This window comes from Panthera pardus, unplaced genomic scaffold, assembly GCF_024362965.1.
Source record: "Panthera pardus isolate Hobbes unplaced genomic scaffold, ASM2436296v1 HiC_scaffold_6, whole genome shotgun sequence".
Classification (NCBI taxonomy): Eukaryota; Metazoa; Chordata; class Mammalia; order Carnivora; family Felidae; genus Panthera; species Panthera pardus.
The window spans coordinates 67,148,345-67,167,590 of NW_026526991.1; the positions used below are offsets into that span (position 1 = coordinate 67,148,345).

At 37.5% G+C, this 19,246-nt stretch overlaps 1 protein-coding gene across 1 annotated transcript in view; it reads left to right on the plus strand.

Annotated features, from left to right (window-relative positions):
* Nucleotides 1-17,988, plus strand: part of RPAP3 (RNA polymerase II associated protein 3) — a 40,783-nt gene extending 22,795 nt beyond the window's left edge. The window contains exons 10-17 of the mRNA XM_019419136.2: nt 475-596; nt 1,992-2,062; nt 2,180-2,281; nt 8,877-9,097; nt 10,354-10,540; nt 11,362-11,459; nt 12,164-12,264; nt 14,832-17,988. Of these exons, the coding sequence (XP_019274681.1) occupies nt 475-596; nt 1,992-2,062; nt 2,180-2,281; nt 8,877-9,097; nt 10,354-10,540; nt 11,362-11,459; nt 12,164-12,264; nt 14,832-14,917 (988 nt within the window). The 3' untranslated portion in view covers nt 14,918-17,988. The remainder of the gene's footprint in view (nt 1-474; nt 597-1,991; nt 2,063-2,179; nt 2,282-8,876; nt 9,098-10,353; nt 10,541-11,361; nt 11,460-12,163; nt 12,265-14,831) is intronic.
* Nucleotides 17,989-19,246: the final 1,258 nt, after the last annotated feature.

Here is a 19,246-nt window from a genome sequence, read left to right on the forward strand (position 1 = left end):
GCGTTAGATGATATGCCATCACACATATAAGGAGTCCTAAGTCCCATGGTCTTGTTTTCCTTAGGTGGTGTCTATTGTGGGTAAATATTATTGAAGTTGTATTTGAAAATTAGTGCCAGTTCTAACTGTTAGTGTAGTACTTACGTGTACTACACGTAAAGTTAGAGGGGAGGTAGGCTGCCAGCAGTGGGATTCTTTTGTCTGCTCTGCTTGTGCTTTACCATCATTCGATTGCATCCTTCCAGCACACTTTTTTCTGGCTTTCTTTTAATCTGGTACCTTTTCCCTCCTTACCAGATAATCCCAAGTTTTGGTGAGAATGAAGAATAAAAAAGAAATGGTCTTCTTTCAAAGACAGATTTGGGAGTTTTTAGTTGAAATAATATGCCTGCTTTTTACATTAGAAACTCAAGTTTATGTGAAGTTTTTCTATAAGCTGCATTTTCCAGTTGGTAATTTTGTCGTGTTTAACAGATATGAAGAAGCTGAAAAAGACTGCACACAAGCTATTTTATTAGATGGCTCATACTCTAAAGCTTTTGCCAGGAGAGGAACGGCGAGAACATTTTTGGGAAAGTTAAATGATGCCAAACAAGGTACGACTGTTTTATGACAACTGTCACTCACTTGTCCTGATGAGACTGCCAAGTTACAGAAGCAGAGATTCATGTAGCTTTTCCAGGGTTCAAGAATACAGAACTTAGAGAAGTAAATTTTCTTTCACAGTTTAGATCATTCATAGTTGGCATATTTGGAGGAATATGGCTTCCGTAGTGGACCGGATTATCTTTTACTTTAATAGCATATAGTCTAATCTGGCTAACTGCCAGTGGAAATTAATGAGTAATTTGAATTATCAGTGAAAAGGAAAAGGCAGAAAGAAAAGGGAAGGGGATCAGCTGTTCAGGGTTAGAGGATAATGTGGAATCTGGAGTGATGCGCCTTTTTATTCTTGGTACTAATTATTTTATTTTTCCAGGATCTGTCAGATTTTAAGTATTCATTCTGTTAGTTTCTTTAAAGAACCAACTTGGTTTTATTGTGTGTGTTTTCTGTTTCATTTTATTTCTGCTCTTTCTTCAGCTTTGTTTAGGTTTAATTTGCATGTTTTCTAATACTTTGACATCAGTACTTGGATTTTCAGCCGCCTTTTCTCATATGTGCATTTAAATATGACAGTTTCTCTCTAAGCCTGGCTTTAGCTGTAGCTCATGTATTTAAAAAATGGTAGTAAAATATACATAACGTGAACAAAATTTACCATCTTAACCCTTTTTAAGTGTACAGTTCAGTAGCATTAAGTATGTTCACACTGTTGTGCAAGCATCACTACCAAACATCTTTAGAACTTTTTCATCATCTAATCCTGAAAATCTCCCCATTAAATAAGAACTTCTTGTCCCCCCCCCCCCCCCACTTCCAGCCCTTGGTAACCACCATTCTACTTTCTATCTATGAATTTGACTATTCTACATACGTTATATAAGTTGAATCATGCAATATTTGTCATTTTGTGTCTGGCTTATTTCTTTTATTTTTTTAACGTTTATTTTTGAGACAGAGACAGAGCATGAACGGGGGAGGGTCAGAGAGAGAGGGAGTGTGTCTGGCTTATTTCACTTAGCATAATGTCTTCAAGGTTTAAGGCTGAACAATATCCCATTATATGGTCTCTTAGATTCTATCTTACATTTGCTGAGTGACCCTGTCATTCTTTAGTAGTGTGTGTGAGAGCTTTGGTGAGTTAGATGACCTCTAGGTCTTATTTGTATCATCTGTAAAGTGGCGTTGTGATGAGGGTTACAAGAGAATTCACATAAAGTAACTAGAATAGAACTTAGTAAATGCTTAGCTCTTACTGTTGCTCCCTGTTTCTAGCATCCTGAGTAAAACTTCTTGAGATAAACATGGGTTATTAACTAAATGTATCATGTCTTGAACTCCATAAAGTATTTCACTAATTTATTGTAGTTCTTAAAAATTCACTTTAGATTTTGAAACTGTTTTACTTCTGGAACCTGGGAATAAGCAAGCAGTAACTGAACTTTCCAAAATTAAAAAGGTAATGTGTTCTTTTCACCAAAATACGGTCTTATTTTCTGAAACAGAAACACATTATCTGTTAACATAAATAACTTGAGGATATTTTGATACTCATGCTTACAAATTTATTTTCAAGGACTTAATTGAGAAAGGACACTGGGATGATGTTTTTCTCGATTCTGCACAAAGGCAAAATGTGATAAAACCTGTTGATAATCCATCTCATCTTGGGTCAACTGTAAGTGAAAAGCACTTTTCTTTCGGTTTTTTCCATTTTAAGTATCAGTGTTGTATTAATAAGAGTTGGAAACAAACTGTTGAATTAATAAACTCTGAAAAGAAATGTTGAAAGTTCTTAGGACCATTTTTAGAATCTTTAAAAAACACTTCTTAGGATTATTGACGTAATAAAACTGGAGAAAATTCAGCTATTTAGAATTCTGGTATAACTTTTTCAGTGACTTAATTTAGCGGTATAAATTTAAATATTTCCATATGTTTTCTGATATTAAAGATATTTGAAGTCGTTTTACATTTTATAATAATTAAATATTTTTAATTGCTAGTACCATTCTTGTTCGAGATTATGATTTTATTATAAGAGCTTTGCATCTTGTGTGGGGTTTGATCTAAAATCAGCACCTGAGTTCAACCACAACAGAAATAAGGTGAATGTGCTTTGCATGTCAACTCCTACTGTTCACATCCTCTGCAGGTGGAGGTGGTAGGTGCACTCCCCGGGGCCACCAAGATGTGGGAGGTAGAGGTGGCTTGTAGCGCATGAATGGTGATGAGGGGGGGGCATGGAGTAGGACGTGCAGGATGGTCCTGGTAAGGGAGGAAGTTCTCTTGCATCCATATTGACCTGCAGAACAGAAGTGAAAGCTATGTTGATATGACAGAAGAACCAATACCAGCAGCAGCTGAAACCCAAAAAAGCAGGTGTTAGCACCTGCCACCTTTCCTACCACCGGGTTGCAAGAGAGCAGCATCAGTGCCAGAAAACGCTACCCTTCCCACTGGGTGTCACCTACAGCTTGGGGGAATAGATGCCAGGAGGTTAAACGACTGTCACCACCCGTCACTGCCCATGTTTGCGAATGTAGAACAGCAAGGGGTCGCATCCTAGAGGACGAACACAAGTAATTACAGACTAATAAAGTAGCATTTCAGACAGGCATTCGCATCCCTCCCTCTCCGTGGCCACAGAAGGTTGTTATTTGTATATTGAGAAGAGAACGAATGGGAATAAAAAGCCCATACTCTGCACGTGGAATCATAGCCACTCCCATGGAAAAGTTCTGCCTGTCAGCCCTGACCTCCCTCTGTGTCCCTCCCAGACAAAGAAGTCTTCTCTGGGAGTTCTGTTAATGGCCTCAGATCTCTGGTTGGATAGGGATGTCTGGAGTCTTGCAGGGGAACTGAGAACGTGTTTTCTGAGAGGAGCATGTTACTTATAAATGTCAACTAAGCTCAGCTATGTTTATGTTACTTTGTTAATTCTGATTTTTAAGTACACTGTGAGACACAGTGATTATATTCTATGGAAAAAGACAAAAATTCTAAATGATAGGATCAACACAGATGTGTTTCAGCTTCTAGTTTAAAACTCCCATGATGTATCATGAGGGGTGGTATCCATTCTAACAGTGACTCAGGACACAACAGAACGTGCTCATGTGAACGCAACTGAAGGACTTTGTGGGGAACTGGCCCTGCAGTTTTAACTGATTTTCTTTCTTCATAACTTCCATTTCCAGTGTACGTTTTCTAGCACAAATACGTGACTTCTGATAATTAAGCATATTTTTACCCAGGGTACAACTGGAGGGATTCCGTGTAGCGCATCTGCCACCAGAGAAGGAGCAGTGATGAGTTAGGAAATTTACCTAAGACCATTCAAAATGGCACAAAGCACACAGTGTAAAGTTGGAGGGATGAGGTTTCACATTTTCCAGTTGTGAGGATTACCGCAGACATTCTGAACAGGTTAATTGTCTCACTGGAGACAGGAGAGGAGGAAACAACAACCATCCCACATAGAGGAGTTCTTGGGAGTCAGCCAGGCCGTGAGACTTCAGTATGGAGTGTGGTGCCATCCTCCTCGTGTTATTCCCAGAAATGCGCGGTAAAAGCCCTAAGGTCCTCAGCCTTTAAGTGCTTTTGGCTTCTGGAGGCACAACCAAGACAACAAGCTGAAAATCGAGAAGCCTGGAGGCTCCTGAGCTAAGAGTTTGGACTTTGAAAATAAGTAACGCAGCAGACACACCACACAACACACAAAACAGAGGTAAGGCCAGGAGAGGGTGCTGTCCAGAAAGATGAAGGTTTCCCGGAAGAGTCACAACTGAAAATGACTGCAGCGTCTCCCTTGTCCTCTGTACCCTTGGTAGAGACAGAGCTGCTGTTCCTCACGGGAGCAGCACCAGCTTCTGGATCTGATAAAGGCCCTAGGAGGACTGGAGGCCTGTTGTGATTTGCAAAGATTGTGCAGAATTAAAAGAAACCCCCATTTATTCCTTCACCATCTTAAACTCTCTACTCTCAGGTCCCTGCTCAGAAGCAGAGAGTTTTTCACATGTTCAGGTGACCCCCAAGGATAAGGGGGAGACCTGTCCCTTTTACTTAGTGAAGACACCACAGGGCCCTGGTTCGGGTGTTTTCATAACTCATCAAACAACTGTGGACAGCCTGGGGCTCAGTCAGTTGGAAATAAAGTTAGAGGTGTGCCTCGTGGCTCGAAGAATCCAGCACATGGTCTTTGTACAATGCACATTTGCACAAGTGGTATGTCCACCTTGCTGTAATCAGCCTCATTCTCTCTGAGAGACACCTGCTCCCAGCTCTGTGTGGGGAAATGACACAGCCCATTGCATGTATGTCTGGAGAAACCTGAGGATCGTTAAAATGTCCTCAGTCAGGTTTATTACCCTAACATTGCAAAGCCCTCAGTACTATATCTACACCTTAAAAAAAAAAAAAAAAAAAAATCAGCACCTACGGCAGAACTGTAGTATATGCAAATCGTCCTTAAAAATATACCATTGCACATTGTTTTTGGTATACTGTAGTATTTTTCATTAAGCCCAACAAAGCAAGTTTTTTCCCCCTGCAATATTAGAAGGAATAGCTGGTGTGAATTTAGCAATTTGTTCTGTGCTGGATCTTTAAAGTTATTCATTTAGGGCAAATATATATATATATATAAATATATCTATATATGATATGACTCTATGGTAATTTCTAACATTCACATATACAGAAGAGTACACAAGACAAATTAAGATTTAAAAAATAATTATAAAGTGAACACCCATGAAATCAGCTAGGTCAAAACTTGAGAGGTGTCAGCCCCCAAAATCTCCCCGTGTGCCCCTCACTGCTCGTGATTCCCTCCCTGCCTCCTGGAAGTAACTGTTATGCATGGCAGATATTTTGAGAGAAATAATTTTGTAAGGAAGTCAAAACAGATACTTTGTCTTCTTTTTACAAAGGAAGAAAGGCAAAGAAAGTTTGTCAAGTTCATATTTCAGGTTACTAACAGAATTTCTTAGTTTAATGCTTTTCCAGTGTTGTTTTTAATTCCACACCCAACGTGGGACTTGAACTCAGGACCCTGAGATCAAGAGTTGCATGCTCTACTGACTGAGACAGCCAGGCGCCCCCTAGTGTTCTTACTGTGACTTTATTCTGAGACTGTACTTGTTCATATGCCAGGCATAAACCTAGTAGCTTTTATACATTGTATGCATTTTCATACATTATGTTAATGTGCTGCTATTCTGTTCTTTTCAGTAAAGGTGATCAGATGTTTAATTAAAAGTGGTTTAAACTTTTACATCTTTGTAAGATGTTTTCACAAAAATTAATTCACAAGGTTTAAAAAGCTTTTGTCAGACTTCGTTGTCCATAATTATAAAAACATTGACATGTAGTAAACCAAATATCTGTGTATGTGATGTACCATGGCCAGTGTGCCCTGAGGAGCTTTTATATATTTGTTAGGTTCTCTTCTCCCTCACTTTAAATATCAGTTTATGTTAATAGTTTGAAAACGCAACATGTATTTAAATCTTTTGTGGGAAGACCTCAAAACAAAACAAAACACCTCTATGAAATGTAACATCTGAGGTAAACCATTCTGTAAATGATCCCGAACAAAATCAGTATCCTAGCGGGGAAGGGAAAATTGCTGTTTATTTTTATAATAGGTCTCTATAGTAAAAAAGTGGGTGTTATTTAAAAAATCAAAGATGCAGTTTGATGTAATGTTTTTAAGAGTTGATTTTAGTCCCCCTTCATAAACTTTGAAGTCTTGGGCCAGTTACCAAATCCCTGTGTGATCCTTACTTTTTCTCCTTGAGAATAACTCACAGGTTAGTTTAGATCAAAGGAAATAATACCGATTAACGCTAAGGCAGTTTTAGGTGAAATGAATATTAATTTCCTTTTCAGGAACCTGATCACGGGAAAAGTGGTCAGGAAAGAGAGGAAAGCCCAGGACGTGGAGAGAGTCCTAGGATGATTTTAGTCAAGTGAGAGCCTAGGCCAGGGAAGTCTCTGTTTCAAGGGCTGACAGCCTGAGAGCACTTCTGGCAAATCTCCGGAGAGAATGTAGAAGAGCAGTGATGTAGATTATCTGGGACCTGGGGCTCCCTAATGGGTGGTAGTAAATGAAGCGTTTCCTGATCTCATAGCCTCTGCTGAAATACTTTATTTTCATTTCTCTGTTTTCCTGTAGCAAAACTTCACCTTTCTACCTGGTACTTCCCATCTCTTTCTCCCTTTCTGTTTATTATTTTTCTCTTCCTTTTCTTGAAATGGCCATATTCATATAGAGCTAAGTAAAATGTCATGCATCTAAATTTAATTAAAAAAAATGGTTAATTGAAGCTTTCATATATTCTTACATCTTTCTGTAGTGATATCTTTTGTGTTTGACTCCTGTTAACCAGCATACTGTCATTACCCCTGCCCCCCTAACCATCAGTAGCCCTCAGCAGCTCCCAGTGGGAGCTGCCTACACTTAATAGAGACCACCGATTAGGAAATTTTAAAATTGGGATCATGTTGACACATCTGTTGTCAGTGAAAGGATTTGGCTTTAAATGGGACTATATTGATTTAGTTCAATGATTATTGCCTGTCAGAAATGACAGTTTATTTTGCAGCACTAACACATGCCCATTCTTGGTTAATATCTTCATAGAAAACTGTTGCTGTTGATTTTTCTCAGCAAAGCGAAGGCCTTAGCTTAACGTAATTGCACTTTAAATAGAACTGCTACTGTGATTCTGTTAACAAATTTGCTAATGGCTTTTAAAAGTTATGTTCATCCAGTAACATTTGGTTGTTAACTGTTAGTCTTAGCTGTGTTAATAGAATGTCTGCATTTAACATTGAGTTTGTATGTCATTGAGTTCAGTATATATGTCAAAAAAGTTTTTTTTTTTTTTAATGTTTGTTTATTTTTGACAGAGAGACAGAGCATGAGCGGGGGAGGGGCAGAGAGAGAGGGAGACACCGAATCCAAAGCAGCCTCCAGGCTCTGAGCTGTCAGCCCAGAGCCTGACGCAGGGCTTGAACTCACAAACCATGAGATCATGACCTGAGCCAAAGTTGGATGCTCAACCAACCGACTGAGCCACCCAGGCGCCCCCAAAAAGTTTTTATATCTACAACGTTTTGATTTAAAGTTCAACCATACAGTTGGAATGAACACTTAGATTATATTGAAGAAAAATTTTTTTTTTAAATATTTCTTTTTTTCAACGTTTTTTTTTTTATTTATTTTTGGGACAGAGAGAGACAGAGCATGAATGGGGGAGGGGCAGAGAGAGAGGGAGACACAGAATCGGAAACAGGCTCCAGGCTCGGAGCCATCAGCCCAGAGCCTGACGCGGGGCTCGAACTCACGGACCGCGAGATCGTGACCTGGCTGAAGTCGGACGCTTAACCGACTGCGCCACCCAGGCGCCCCTGAAGAAAAATTTTTTATTACTAACAGAGTATTATATGTAAACTTAAGAAATTGAACATGTTTGACACAGTGACTGAAAGAGTAAACCCTATTTATTTTATTAAATTAAAAACCATACGGTCAAGTCTTACCAACTTCGTGAATATCTTTGGCAGATCTTTAATCCTTCGCTGGTTTTATCCAGCTGCTACATATTAGAAAATCTACTTCGATTTTAATGTTAGTCTGTTTCATACAGAATACTAATTAACTGTCTGACCTTTTTCTGCGTGTCTTCAGTTAGCCCACTGTAGGTTTGGCTATCATTTTTCTTGGCTTTGTTGCCTGTAGGATGAAGTCCAAACTCCTTGACATGGCGCATAATTCCTTTATAACTGCCTTTAAGGAGCCTTTCAGGCTTTGTCCATACCACCACTCCTCCCCTTGCACCAGCCCCATTGGACTTCTCATATTTCCACTGACCATGCAGTGCCCTTCCACATTGCCGTTCATGTGTCCTTTTTCTGTGAAGCCTCCCTTGTTCTCTTAGCATTTTGTACTTCACCTTTTATAGCATGCATCCCATTGTCTTGTAATTATGTATAGGAGCATCTCTTCTTTCTCCCATTTAGACTTCCATATGGTAGGGACTGTGCATCTTTTTAGTCTTTATATTCTCAGAGTATGACTCCTGTGTGTCTAACCATCAAATTGAATTTACTTACAACTGTTAGTCTGGGAAATTAAAATCCAAGTACATTCTCAAAATACATAGCCGATATCAGCTGTAAGAACACTGCAACCTTTTAATTTGTGATCCTAAAATAGAAAACCCTAATACGTTGATTTAAAGAATTGATTTTAATTGTTTTAGAAACCACTCAAGAAGGTTATTATTGAAGAAACTGGTAATTTGATACAGACTATTGATGTGCCAGATACTGCTGCTAATAACATTACTCTGGCAAATGGGATAGCAAGTGCAGGCGCTACAAGTAAGAAAAATTCAAGCCAAGATGACCTTTTGCCCACAAGTGATATTCCAAAAGCAAAAGTACTGAAAATAGAAGAAATCAGTGATACTTCAGTCCGGCCGTGAGTAGAAGAAATACTCTTATTTTATACTCATCTGGAATGCTTGTAATTCACTAGAAAGTTGATATTACTGATGAGACTTCTGGTTTGTGCTCATCACCAAAATTCTTTGAACTGCCCAACTTCACATTGTAGTTTTTCTTTTTCATATGTACTTAACTGTAAGAGAGGGTTCGTTTAAGGTGTGATCACTATTCCTATACCATAGTGGGAGAGTTAGAAATAAGAAAGTATCTTGAGCAAATTGATTCTGTGCATTTTTGTTCTAGAACTTCAGTGTATGTATTTCACTTTTTAATTTAGAAAAATCTTTAGTTTCTTTTTTATGAAAATTTTTAATGTTTATTGTTGAGAGAGAGAGAGACTGAGAGTGCACACAAGTGGGGGAGGGGCAGAGAGAGAGGGAGACACAGAGTATGAAGCAGGTTCCAGGCTCTGAGCTGTCAGCACAGAGCCCGATGTGAGGCTCGAATTCACGAACTGTGAGATCATGACCTGAGCCGAAGTCGGACACTTAACTGACTCAGCCACCCGGGCACTCCTAAAAATCTTTAATTTTTTAAAAGGAAGCTTCATAAAAAGTGTAGAATTTAGTCATCGTTATTCTAGTCATTAATACATAAGATTATTTGTGGGCTCCTTAAATTATGCTTGGAATTTTAAAATAGTCATATGTATGCTTAATGGTAAGAACATAAAAGATATAGATTAATTCGGTTTATTTTGGGATGTTGAAGCTTTATTCATCCATTCTTGTATTGCCATCAGCAATCCTATTAAAAGTTTTTTTTTAATGTTGAATTTCAGTGGTTTTATTTAAAGTGATAGTGATAAGTGATTTGAGGAAAACACTAAGTAGGCAGATATTGTTTTTAAAGGAGGAGGCACTTAGTGTCTTGGAGTATCTTTCTTGACACGTGCTAATTCAGATTTCGGAAAGGCTGAGTTGTGAGTGTATGGGATGTAGTAATGTATATAGAAATGGTGCGCTTTAAAAGGTGACCAGGTTATATTAGCCCTATAGATGAGAATAGTTGTTATATAGCCAGTATGTGAAAATTTGCAAAAGTATAATCTGTCTTACCAAAAATACAGATATTGACAGCTAAAAGAATTTGCTATGTGCAGAATATAAATAGTTACAATAATATATTAGTAAAGTCAGAAATTAAAAAATCTCTGTTGATGTCTCCTTATATAAGCTTTGACGATTTGTGGTTCTTTTCTAATTGTTTGATGCCTCTGAAATATTTCAGACCCCAAGTCAACCTGAAACAGGATGTATGTCAGTCTTTCAGTGAGAAGACTTCTATACAGATAGACAGAGCACCTGCTCAGTTTATCACTACTGTTCTTCCTCCTGTTCCTGCAAACTCGTTTCAGCTTGAATCTGATTTCAGACAACTTAAAAATTCCCCAGATATGTTGTATCGGTATGTGAAGGTAAGAAAGAGGAAGCTAGCAGTTCTAGTTAAGTGAAAGGTCAGAGCTGCTTTTGTCACTATATAATAAGAGTACTGTATTTGCTCTTGTATAAGAGGGTTGTAGAGCACTTGCTGAATGCGTATATTACCCTGGCCAGACTATTTTAAATACTTGCAACCAGGAAGCCTTTGGAAATAGGTTCTGTGTTAAATTCTGTGGTCTAAAATAACTTAATCTAATTTGAAAAACCATAACCTAAACTTAATTCTTCATTCTTCTTTAACTTCTTTAAGAAGTTAAAATACATTGAGTGCCTTCCATGTGCCCCAAGCAACTGCTTGCAATATTTAGGCAATCATTCTCCTGAAAATGAGCTCTTATTTGCTCCCAGAAAAAGAACAAATCTTATGAAATTGACCAAATAATGGATTTTAGCATTGTCTTTCTCAAGTGTGATTACAGTAATAATCCCTTGCAATTTTCCAGAACGCAATTACTTCTAAATACATTGTCTCATGTAATTCTATTTTTTAAACTGTCCGGTTATTTTTATTGCTCCTTGAGAGCACTCTCAAGTTTCCTGTCTCTCCTAAGGGGGTGTACATCTCCATCTCTCTGTTCATGAGATTTTTCTCTGCCTTGAGCAGAGTGATTATCTTACAGTTCCTCTTTTGTTCTATCACAGTTACATTTCACTGTGACCTCATTATTACTCAGTAAGGACTAATGCATGATAGTTATTCTTTACCATATTCACCTAAGCAATTGTTATATACATAATTTGTGATATGTGAATGTTGCCATAATGTAGTTTTCTAACTCTTTATATCTCTTCCAAGAAAATTGAACCATCCATGTATCCTAAGTTGTTTCAGAAGAATCTAGATCCAGATGTATTCAACCAAATCATTAAAATTCTGCATGACTTTTACATTGAGTAAGTTGAATTTTTTTCCCTTATACCTGTGTATTGTAATGTTACGCTGTTTCTAGTGATTTGGGAAAGTCATTCTCTTGGATTTCATTATTACTGTATTCTGTATAACTAAATCAGCTTTCTAGTAAATTTCAGCATTACAGAAGTTGTAAAAAGATGACAAGTGCAAGCAATAAGAAGAGAAATGACTAGGTAGGAGGAAAAAGGACTTAAAAATTTTTTTAAATTTTTTTTTTAACGTTTATTTATTATTGAGAGACAGAGACAGAGCATGAGCACGGGAGGGGCAGAGAGAGGAGACAGAATCTGAAGCATGCTCCAGGCTCTGAGCTGTCAGCACAGAGCCTGATGTGGGGCTCGAACTCACAAACCGTGAGATCATGACCTGAGTCGAAGTCGGACGCTTAACTGCCTGAGCCACCCAGGCGCCCCTTAAAAAAACTTTTTTTAAAGAAAGGAAGGTGTAGAAGTGACAGATGTGATAGCAAGTTAATAAAGTCTGTGCTAAGCTTCACATTTAGGAATATTGTGATTTCTTCAGTTGACGATAAATCTCTTCATTTGGGCACTTAAAATATAGACTATATCCAGGGAGAAAGATAAATGGAGGTCTTATTTCTATATAATTAGAAATACTGTGTTAGAAAAAACCAGAATTAAATGAGCTACTTTTAATCATTTGTTTTATATTTGGATTATTTCAGGAAAGAAGAGCCATCACTCATCTTTGAAATCTTACAGAGACTTTCTGAACTAAAAAGGTTTGATATGGCAGTGATGTTTATGTCAGAACCTGAGAAAAAAAGTAAGTTCTGTGAAGAAAGCTTTTCCAGATCTCTTTATTCTGACATGTTCCTTTATGTTTTCAACAAACAGTAGGGAACATGTATTGAATATTTACTATGTATAAGGCACATACATTTAAATTTAATCACAAGTTAAATTGAATTAAGTGAAATAAAATCTTTTAATCCTGACAACAGTGTTATGAGTTGTAGGTGTGATTATCAGTTCCCTTTTACAAAGGTGGAAACTGAGGCATAGAGAGGTAAGGAACTTGACCAAGGTCACCTAGGTAGGAAGTCAGACCCAGGATTCAACCTTAGGCAGTCTGGCTTTATAGTCTGGACTCTTCTTGAAAATGCATCAGAGCATAACGGTGGAGAGCCTGCTGTCGTGGACCACGTAAAGGGTACCTGCCACAGGAGCAGGTAACTGGGCATGAGTGCAAGGAGGTGGGACTCATACTATGAGAGTAATTTTCTTGTGTTTGATTTCAGCTGAATCCTCAGAGAAGCACAGGAGTTGATTAATGAAGAGGGTGGGGAAGAGTTTTGACCCAGGGAGTGACGTATGCAGAAGTTCTGAGGCAGGAGAGAGCAGACTGAATTCAGAAACTAAGTACAGTGCAGCTGGATTATGGGGGGGAAATTGGCAGATGATGAGCCTGCAGAATTGTATTCCTTATTTATTTCTACATCTTGGTCTTTACCATGAGGTGTCAGCTTAGGGAAACCTGACTAAAATCGACCTGTGCGGGAACTTCAATTACTTAGAGTTTGGGACTTTACTTAAGTTTTAGGAAAAAGAGAAAGGTATTAGAATACAAGAGTACCGGTTGTTTAGTTTTAAAAATAGCAAAAACTGTGTACCATTTTCATATACCTCCTGGACTAAACGTACTTTGGGCTCCTTTTCTTGTTTATGTTTCTCGCAGCAACATTGAGTCTGAATCACTAAGAAAAATACATTTTACATTGTACTTAGAGAAGTGGACATGTAATTTTACATGAACTTTTTGGGTAGAGTTTAAAAAGTAAAAGACGTTTCTGTTTTAAGTCAAAAATAGCCCCTGAAATTCCCTAAAAAATATTGGCTTCTCTTAATTACTATTCTAATCTTTTGTACTACTTTTTTTCCTGCTCCACTATACTGACTTTATATCTTTAGATATATCAAGCTAGTAAACTTATTTTGGCCTTTGGCGCTCTGCGTTTGGCCGTTGCCTCAGCCTAGAATGTCTTCCCCTTGCCTACTTCTTCACTTCATTCAGTTTTCACCTGAGAGTTGCCACCTCAGAGGCACCTTTTCTCAGTAGACCTACTCAGAATAACTGCTCCTCTGCCCTCCCTCATCACCTCTGGCTTCTTACCCTGCTTCACTTTTCTTCATAGTATGTAACTAGCTGAAAATATTTCCTGTATTTGTTTATTATTTTTCTCTCCCTGTTAGAATGAAAGCTCCCTGAGAACAGGATCTTTGTGTACCTTGTTCTCTAGGCCTCAGGGCGTAGAACCGTGCTTAGTGCATAACAGCCTGTCAGTATAAATGCATTGAATAAAGGAGCTTCTTGCTACTGTCATGTGGGAAGTTCAAGTGTATTCAAAGAATGGGAGTTGTTTCCTTAGACTGGCCTACCAACAGTACTGTCTTGGTTGGGTCACCATTGCCAGCCAAGGGGAGCACCTGGGGAGCACCTGGAAGGGCTCCTGGCATGTAACTAAGCATTTAATTAATATTTAGCTGTTGTTATCTGTTGTATCATTAACAACCAGTAGCTGGTTTTAATGTTGAGAAATGTATGAACTATAACGGAGTTTTCCAAAGTGTTGAATGTGGGCCATTCAGTGGTATGAAAGGTGATTTTATATGATTTATAGGCAAATTCTGTTTTACTTTTTTAAGTTTATTTTTTTATTTTGAGAGCGAGAGAGCACACAAGCAGGGGAGGGGCAGAGAGAGAGAGGGAAAGAGAATCCCAAGCAGTCTCCATAGTGTCAGCACAGAGCCTGACTTGGGGCTAGAACCCACAAACCATGAGATCATGGCCTGAGCTGAGATCAAGAGTTAGACGCTTAACAGACTGAGCCACCCAATCGCCCTGTTTTAACTTTTAAGGGTTAACATATTTTATTAGATATTATAAAAATGTATCACTAACATGATTTTGTGATGTTATTAGGAAGTTTTAATTTACAGTAGTGATACAGAATTTTCTTTTAAAATAAAATGGTTTCAGTTTAAAAAACAGTTAATTGAAATATTAAGTAACTAAAAGTATACTTGTTACACAGGCAAAAGTGTTTAAGGTAGTACAGAATCAGTTAAGTTTAATCTGCAAGTTTAATGTTATTGAGAAAGTAGGGGAATTTTTTTACAGAATATTCTGGTAAGAAATGTCATTAGTTTCCTGTGTTTTTTTCTCAGATAACCTTTTTAAATATCTGAATTAGAATTTATAAATAATCCTAATGATTATTGCTTTAAAATATGAAGAGTTTTACTTGGCAAATCAGGTTATTGCCTTTAGTTTTTGTTTCACTTAGTTTTTAAAAAATGGAGATTAAAATGATTCTTTTCTCTTTTTTTCAGTTGCACGTGTGTTGTTCAATCACATAGACAAATCAGGATTGAAGGATAAGTCTGTTGAAGAACTTAAGAAAAGATATGGTGGCTGATTTCCATTGTTTACTGAAATTATTGTCTTTGACTTTCATATGTAAATTTTTTTTTACTGAAAATAAAGTATTTTGCTTTTTAAGAAAATGAAATCATACAGGAAAGGAGTATCTGTAGACGTAAGTTAATTGTACAGTGAACTGTGACTTAAGTAATGAGAAATGTCCTCAAGTGAACTATTTATAAGTCATTTTCCAGAAATAAAAATATAATGTATACTTATGAAGATCAATATTTTACGTCATTTAAAATTTTAAATCTACATTCTTCAGTACCCCATAATTATAACAGTATTTTTATATTTTCATGTTTTTGTAGCCATGTGACAAGGTTGCTTCGTTAGCATATGAATAAAGTTATATTGGTATAGAGGTTAAGTAGATAAACAGTTTCTATAGTTTTAATATCATTATGCTAGTTAAGTAATATAAAATTATTTAATTGCAGGGTATATAATTTTAGTATTTATGTTGAAAGGACACTGTTAACTAGACTCTTTGAACAGGTTAATCAAAGAGTCACAGCATCCTTCAGTTTTCATGCTGCAGTTTTTTTTCCTCCTGATATCCACATTTATGTCTTCTAAAGGCAGACAATTATCTAAAGTAAAGTGTAAGATTTTAAAAACTAAGAATGTTTAAAGTTGTAATTAGCACGTAGCCTGCGTGTGTGTTTGTGTGTAAGTGTGGTGGTGTCTGTAAAGCTTCTGAAAGCAAGGCTGGTGTTCTACTCATCCTTGTTTTACATATTACCTGGCACAGTCCTTTGCACATAATAAAGCACTCAATTGGTATTTACACAATTTAATTCATTTTTACCATAGGAATCAACTTTAGTAAATGTTTAAAATAGCACCCCAGCAAATTTTGGGCATACTGTAAATGTTAAAACTAAGTTAATTTTAGAGGCCATCAGGTTGTTAAAACATTAGGTCACCATTCTGTAGCTGTTATCAGCATCAGTAAGACAAATTTAGGACTTTTATTTTATACTGTTGGTTATTTTGTTACATCGTACATATGCTTAAAATTGCTTGAGTAATAATCGTACTGTGTTTACAAAGATAATTTCCCAGTTCATGGTATGCATTATTAAAATGATCATAATTTGTGTAGCTTCCGTATTTTACAATACACTTAGGATAGAGCTCGTTAGTGTTATGCATTGCTAAGTGTATTCTATTTTGGCCTATGGAAAGGCAATGAAATCGAGCCTTTTATGTATAGCTTATACACAAGCTACAAGTATTGAATTTTGAATGACTTTAATGATTTTGATGCACAGAAGTGCATTCCAAAGGCAAAAATGTTCTTTATTTTCTTGAGTGATCCTTGGAAGGCTTACAAACTAGTTAGGGCAGGTAGTGTGATTACCTTTTTTTTTAGGTTTTTAATTTTAATCCCAGTGTAGTTAACATACTGTTTAACATACTGTATGACATAGTATAGTGTTCTATTAGTTTCAGGTATATAACAGTGATTCACCACTTCCATACATCACCCTGTGCTCATCACAAGTGTCATCCTTAATCCCCATTCCCTATTTCACCCATCCCTCCATCCACTTTTCCTCTGGTAATCATCAATTTGTTATCTATAGTTAAGAGTCTGTTTCTTGGTTTGTCTCTCTCATTTTCCTTTGCTCATTTAGTTTAAGTTCCACATATGAGTAAGATTATATGGTACTTACCTTTCTCTGACCGACTTCACTTAGCATTATACTCCCTAGCTCCATCCATTTTGTTGCAAATGGCAAGATTTCATTCTTTTTTTATGGCTGAATAATACTCTATTTTATATATACACCACATCTTCTCTATCCATTCATCTATCGATAGGCGATTGCCATTTTTAACACAAGAAACGGAGATTTACAGGGTAAATGGTTCCATGATTTCAGAGCTAAAAAATAGCAGAATAGGTTCAGAATATAGTGTCTTCTATTCGTAACCTACAGCTATTTGAACTAGTCCAACCTGGAATATTTATTTTGCATTACTTCCGTACAGACTGTGGACTGACTGAAGTATGGATCCCAAAATTTACTTTAGAATTTGTATTAGTTTTAATGATAGCCTGTTTTCCCCCAGAGAAGATTTCATGTAGTGGTTAAGACAAAGGTTTGGAGTCAGACTTCTCATTTGTATTCTGGCTTCATTCTTCTGGCTTTAGGGCCTTGGACCAATCACTTTGCTTTGCTTTGGTTTCCTGAGCTGTGGAATGGACATACTAGTAGTTTCTACCTCATTGGGCGACCGTGAGGATTAAAGGAATGGACACATTTGTGTTTGGAACAGAGTCCAGATATATAGCAAGCACTTTAAGTTACTATTGTTGTTATTATTATAGTTACCCTCATATCCTGAAAGTTGTTGGAATATAGTCTTTAGGGAATGTCTTATTGTTGCCTTACTGCAAAATAGCACAGTGGTAAAGAGAGTCATTTTGTATTCCGAGTGTACATCCCATTTGCACTTAAATTGCTTGTGACTTCAGACACATTGCTCAACCTTCCTAAGCCTCAGTTTCTCCTTACATAAAATTAGAAAAATAGTAAGTGCCTCCTTCAAAGATTCTTGGAAAGATAAATGTGCTGATACATACAAGCATTTAATACAGTGCCTGTCATATAGTGCTTAGTTATTTTTGTTAATAATAGTAATATCACTAATTGACATAAAAACACAAAAGCAGAACTTCCCAAATGATTTCTTTCTAAAAATCTAGTTCTTCACTGTTAATAATATCTCCTTACTTGATAGCAACATTTAAATCATAATCTTGCATTATTGACAGAAAACCATGCCTACCATTTATTGACTTTCTCCCAGTCTTTTTATTTGCATTAATTTCAACAAATGGGTACAATGTACCCAAATCCCTACCATTTCAGTAGTTTATGTTAATGCGTTTGAGAAAGATTTTACTCCCAACCTACAAATCTATTATTTGTGTCAAGAGAAAGCATTTCTGAACACAGTACCAAAGCTCAGTTTACCTTTTTATAATTTCTTAATGTTTGATATTTGTCAGAATTCTGTTTAACATTAAAACATTTAATGTTAATTAAACTATTGTTTGATTCATTCATTCATTCATTCATTCATTCATTCAACAAGTATTTTTTGAGTACACATCTAATGCCAGGCGCTAGTAGGCACTGGAAATACAAAATGAACAAACTAAAAATGGATTTTGCCTTCACAAAGCTTAAAAGGGTGTGGGGGATAAAATAAACAGTATGACAGCTGTTATGACAGGTAATACAAGGGGGTCATGGGAAACAGGAACAGATGCAAAATACAAGCCCTGTTTGACAAACTTTAATCTGGAGCATGGAGTGGGAGCTAGACAGCGGTAAGAAATGAAGCGGGAGAAGAAAGCCGGGCCAAGATCATAAGAGACGTGGACTTCCCCATGAGCGAACTGGGAAACTAGGGAGGATTCATGTAGAGGAGAGGCTGTCAGGTTTGTATCTTACAAAGTTTCCTTTGGCTGCTGTGGGAAGCACAGTTGCATGGGAACTATGGAGTCAGGGCAACTTGTTGGCAGACTTTTTGGGTGATTAAGGTAAGAGATTATGGTGAGTACTAGCCATAAGGAGAGAGAGAAGTGGTAAGAATGGAGAAATATTTAGGAAGTAGAATAGATGAGACCTGGCTCTGGATCCAGGGCCTCCACATTCAGCGCGTCACTCCAGCGAGCGCCCGTTTGCACCGACTGCCTAGGGAATGGCATCCCTGGACGTACTGTGAATGCTTCCTATCTGTGCAGCCTTCTGATCCTGTTGTGGAACGAGTATTGGGGTGAGAGGTCGAGAAGCAGAAGGAAGCATTGAGGACCATGCCCAGTTTTCCCCCCAGAGAGTGGTGGTTTCATTCGCAGAAATGGAGACCACAGAGGGTGACACAGGAATGTAGGGGACTAAGCACTGGGGAAAACCAGACACAGCTTCTACCCTCAGGTGACTCTCAGTGTAGCTAGGGAGTCCAAAAAACTGGTCGTTAACAGTACGGTGCTACGTCTCCTTTCTTCTGGGGCTGCGACTTGATGTGGCGTGGATGGCAGGTATTTTGTGACGGCTCGTTTTTACAGATGTAGTTAAATCTTGTTTTCATGCTTTTAAAAATCCGAAATGGCATGGAAAGTAGACTTTCAGGAGCGTCTGCTTTTGAAAAAAGGTGTGAGAGATTCAGTTTTTTCTGAAGTGAGTTATGAAGCAGGTCACATTAAAAAATAAAGCAAAATTTTGGGGCACCCGGGTGGCTGTTGGTGAAGCATCTGACTTCGGCTCAGGTCATGATCTCATGGTTCGTGAGTTAGAGACCC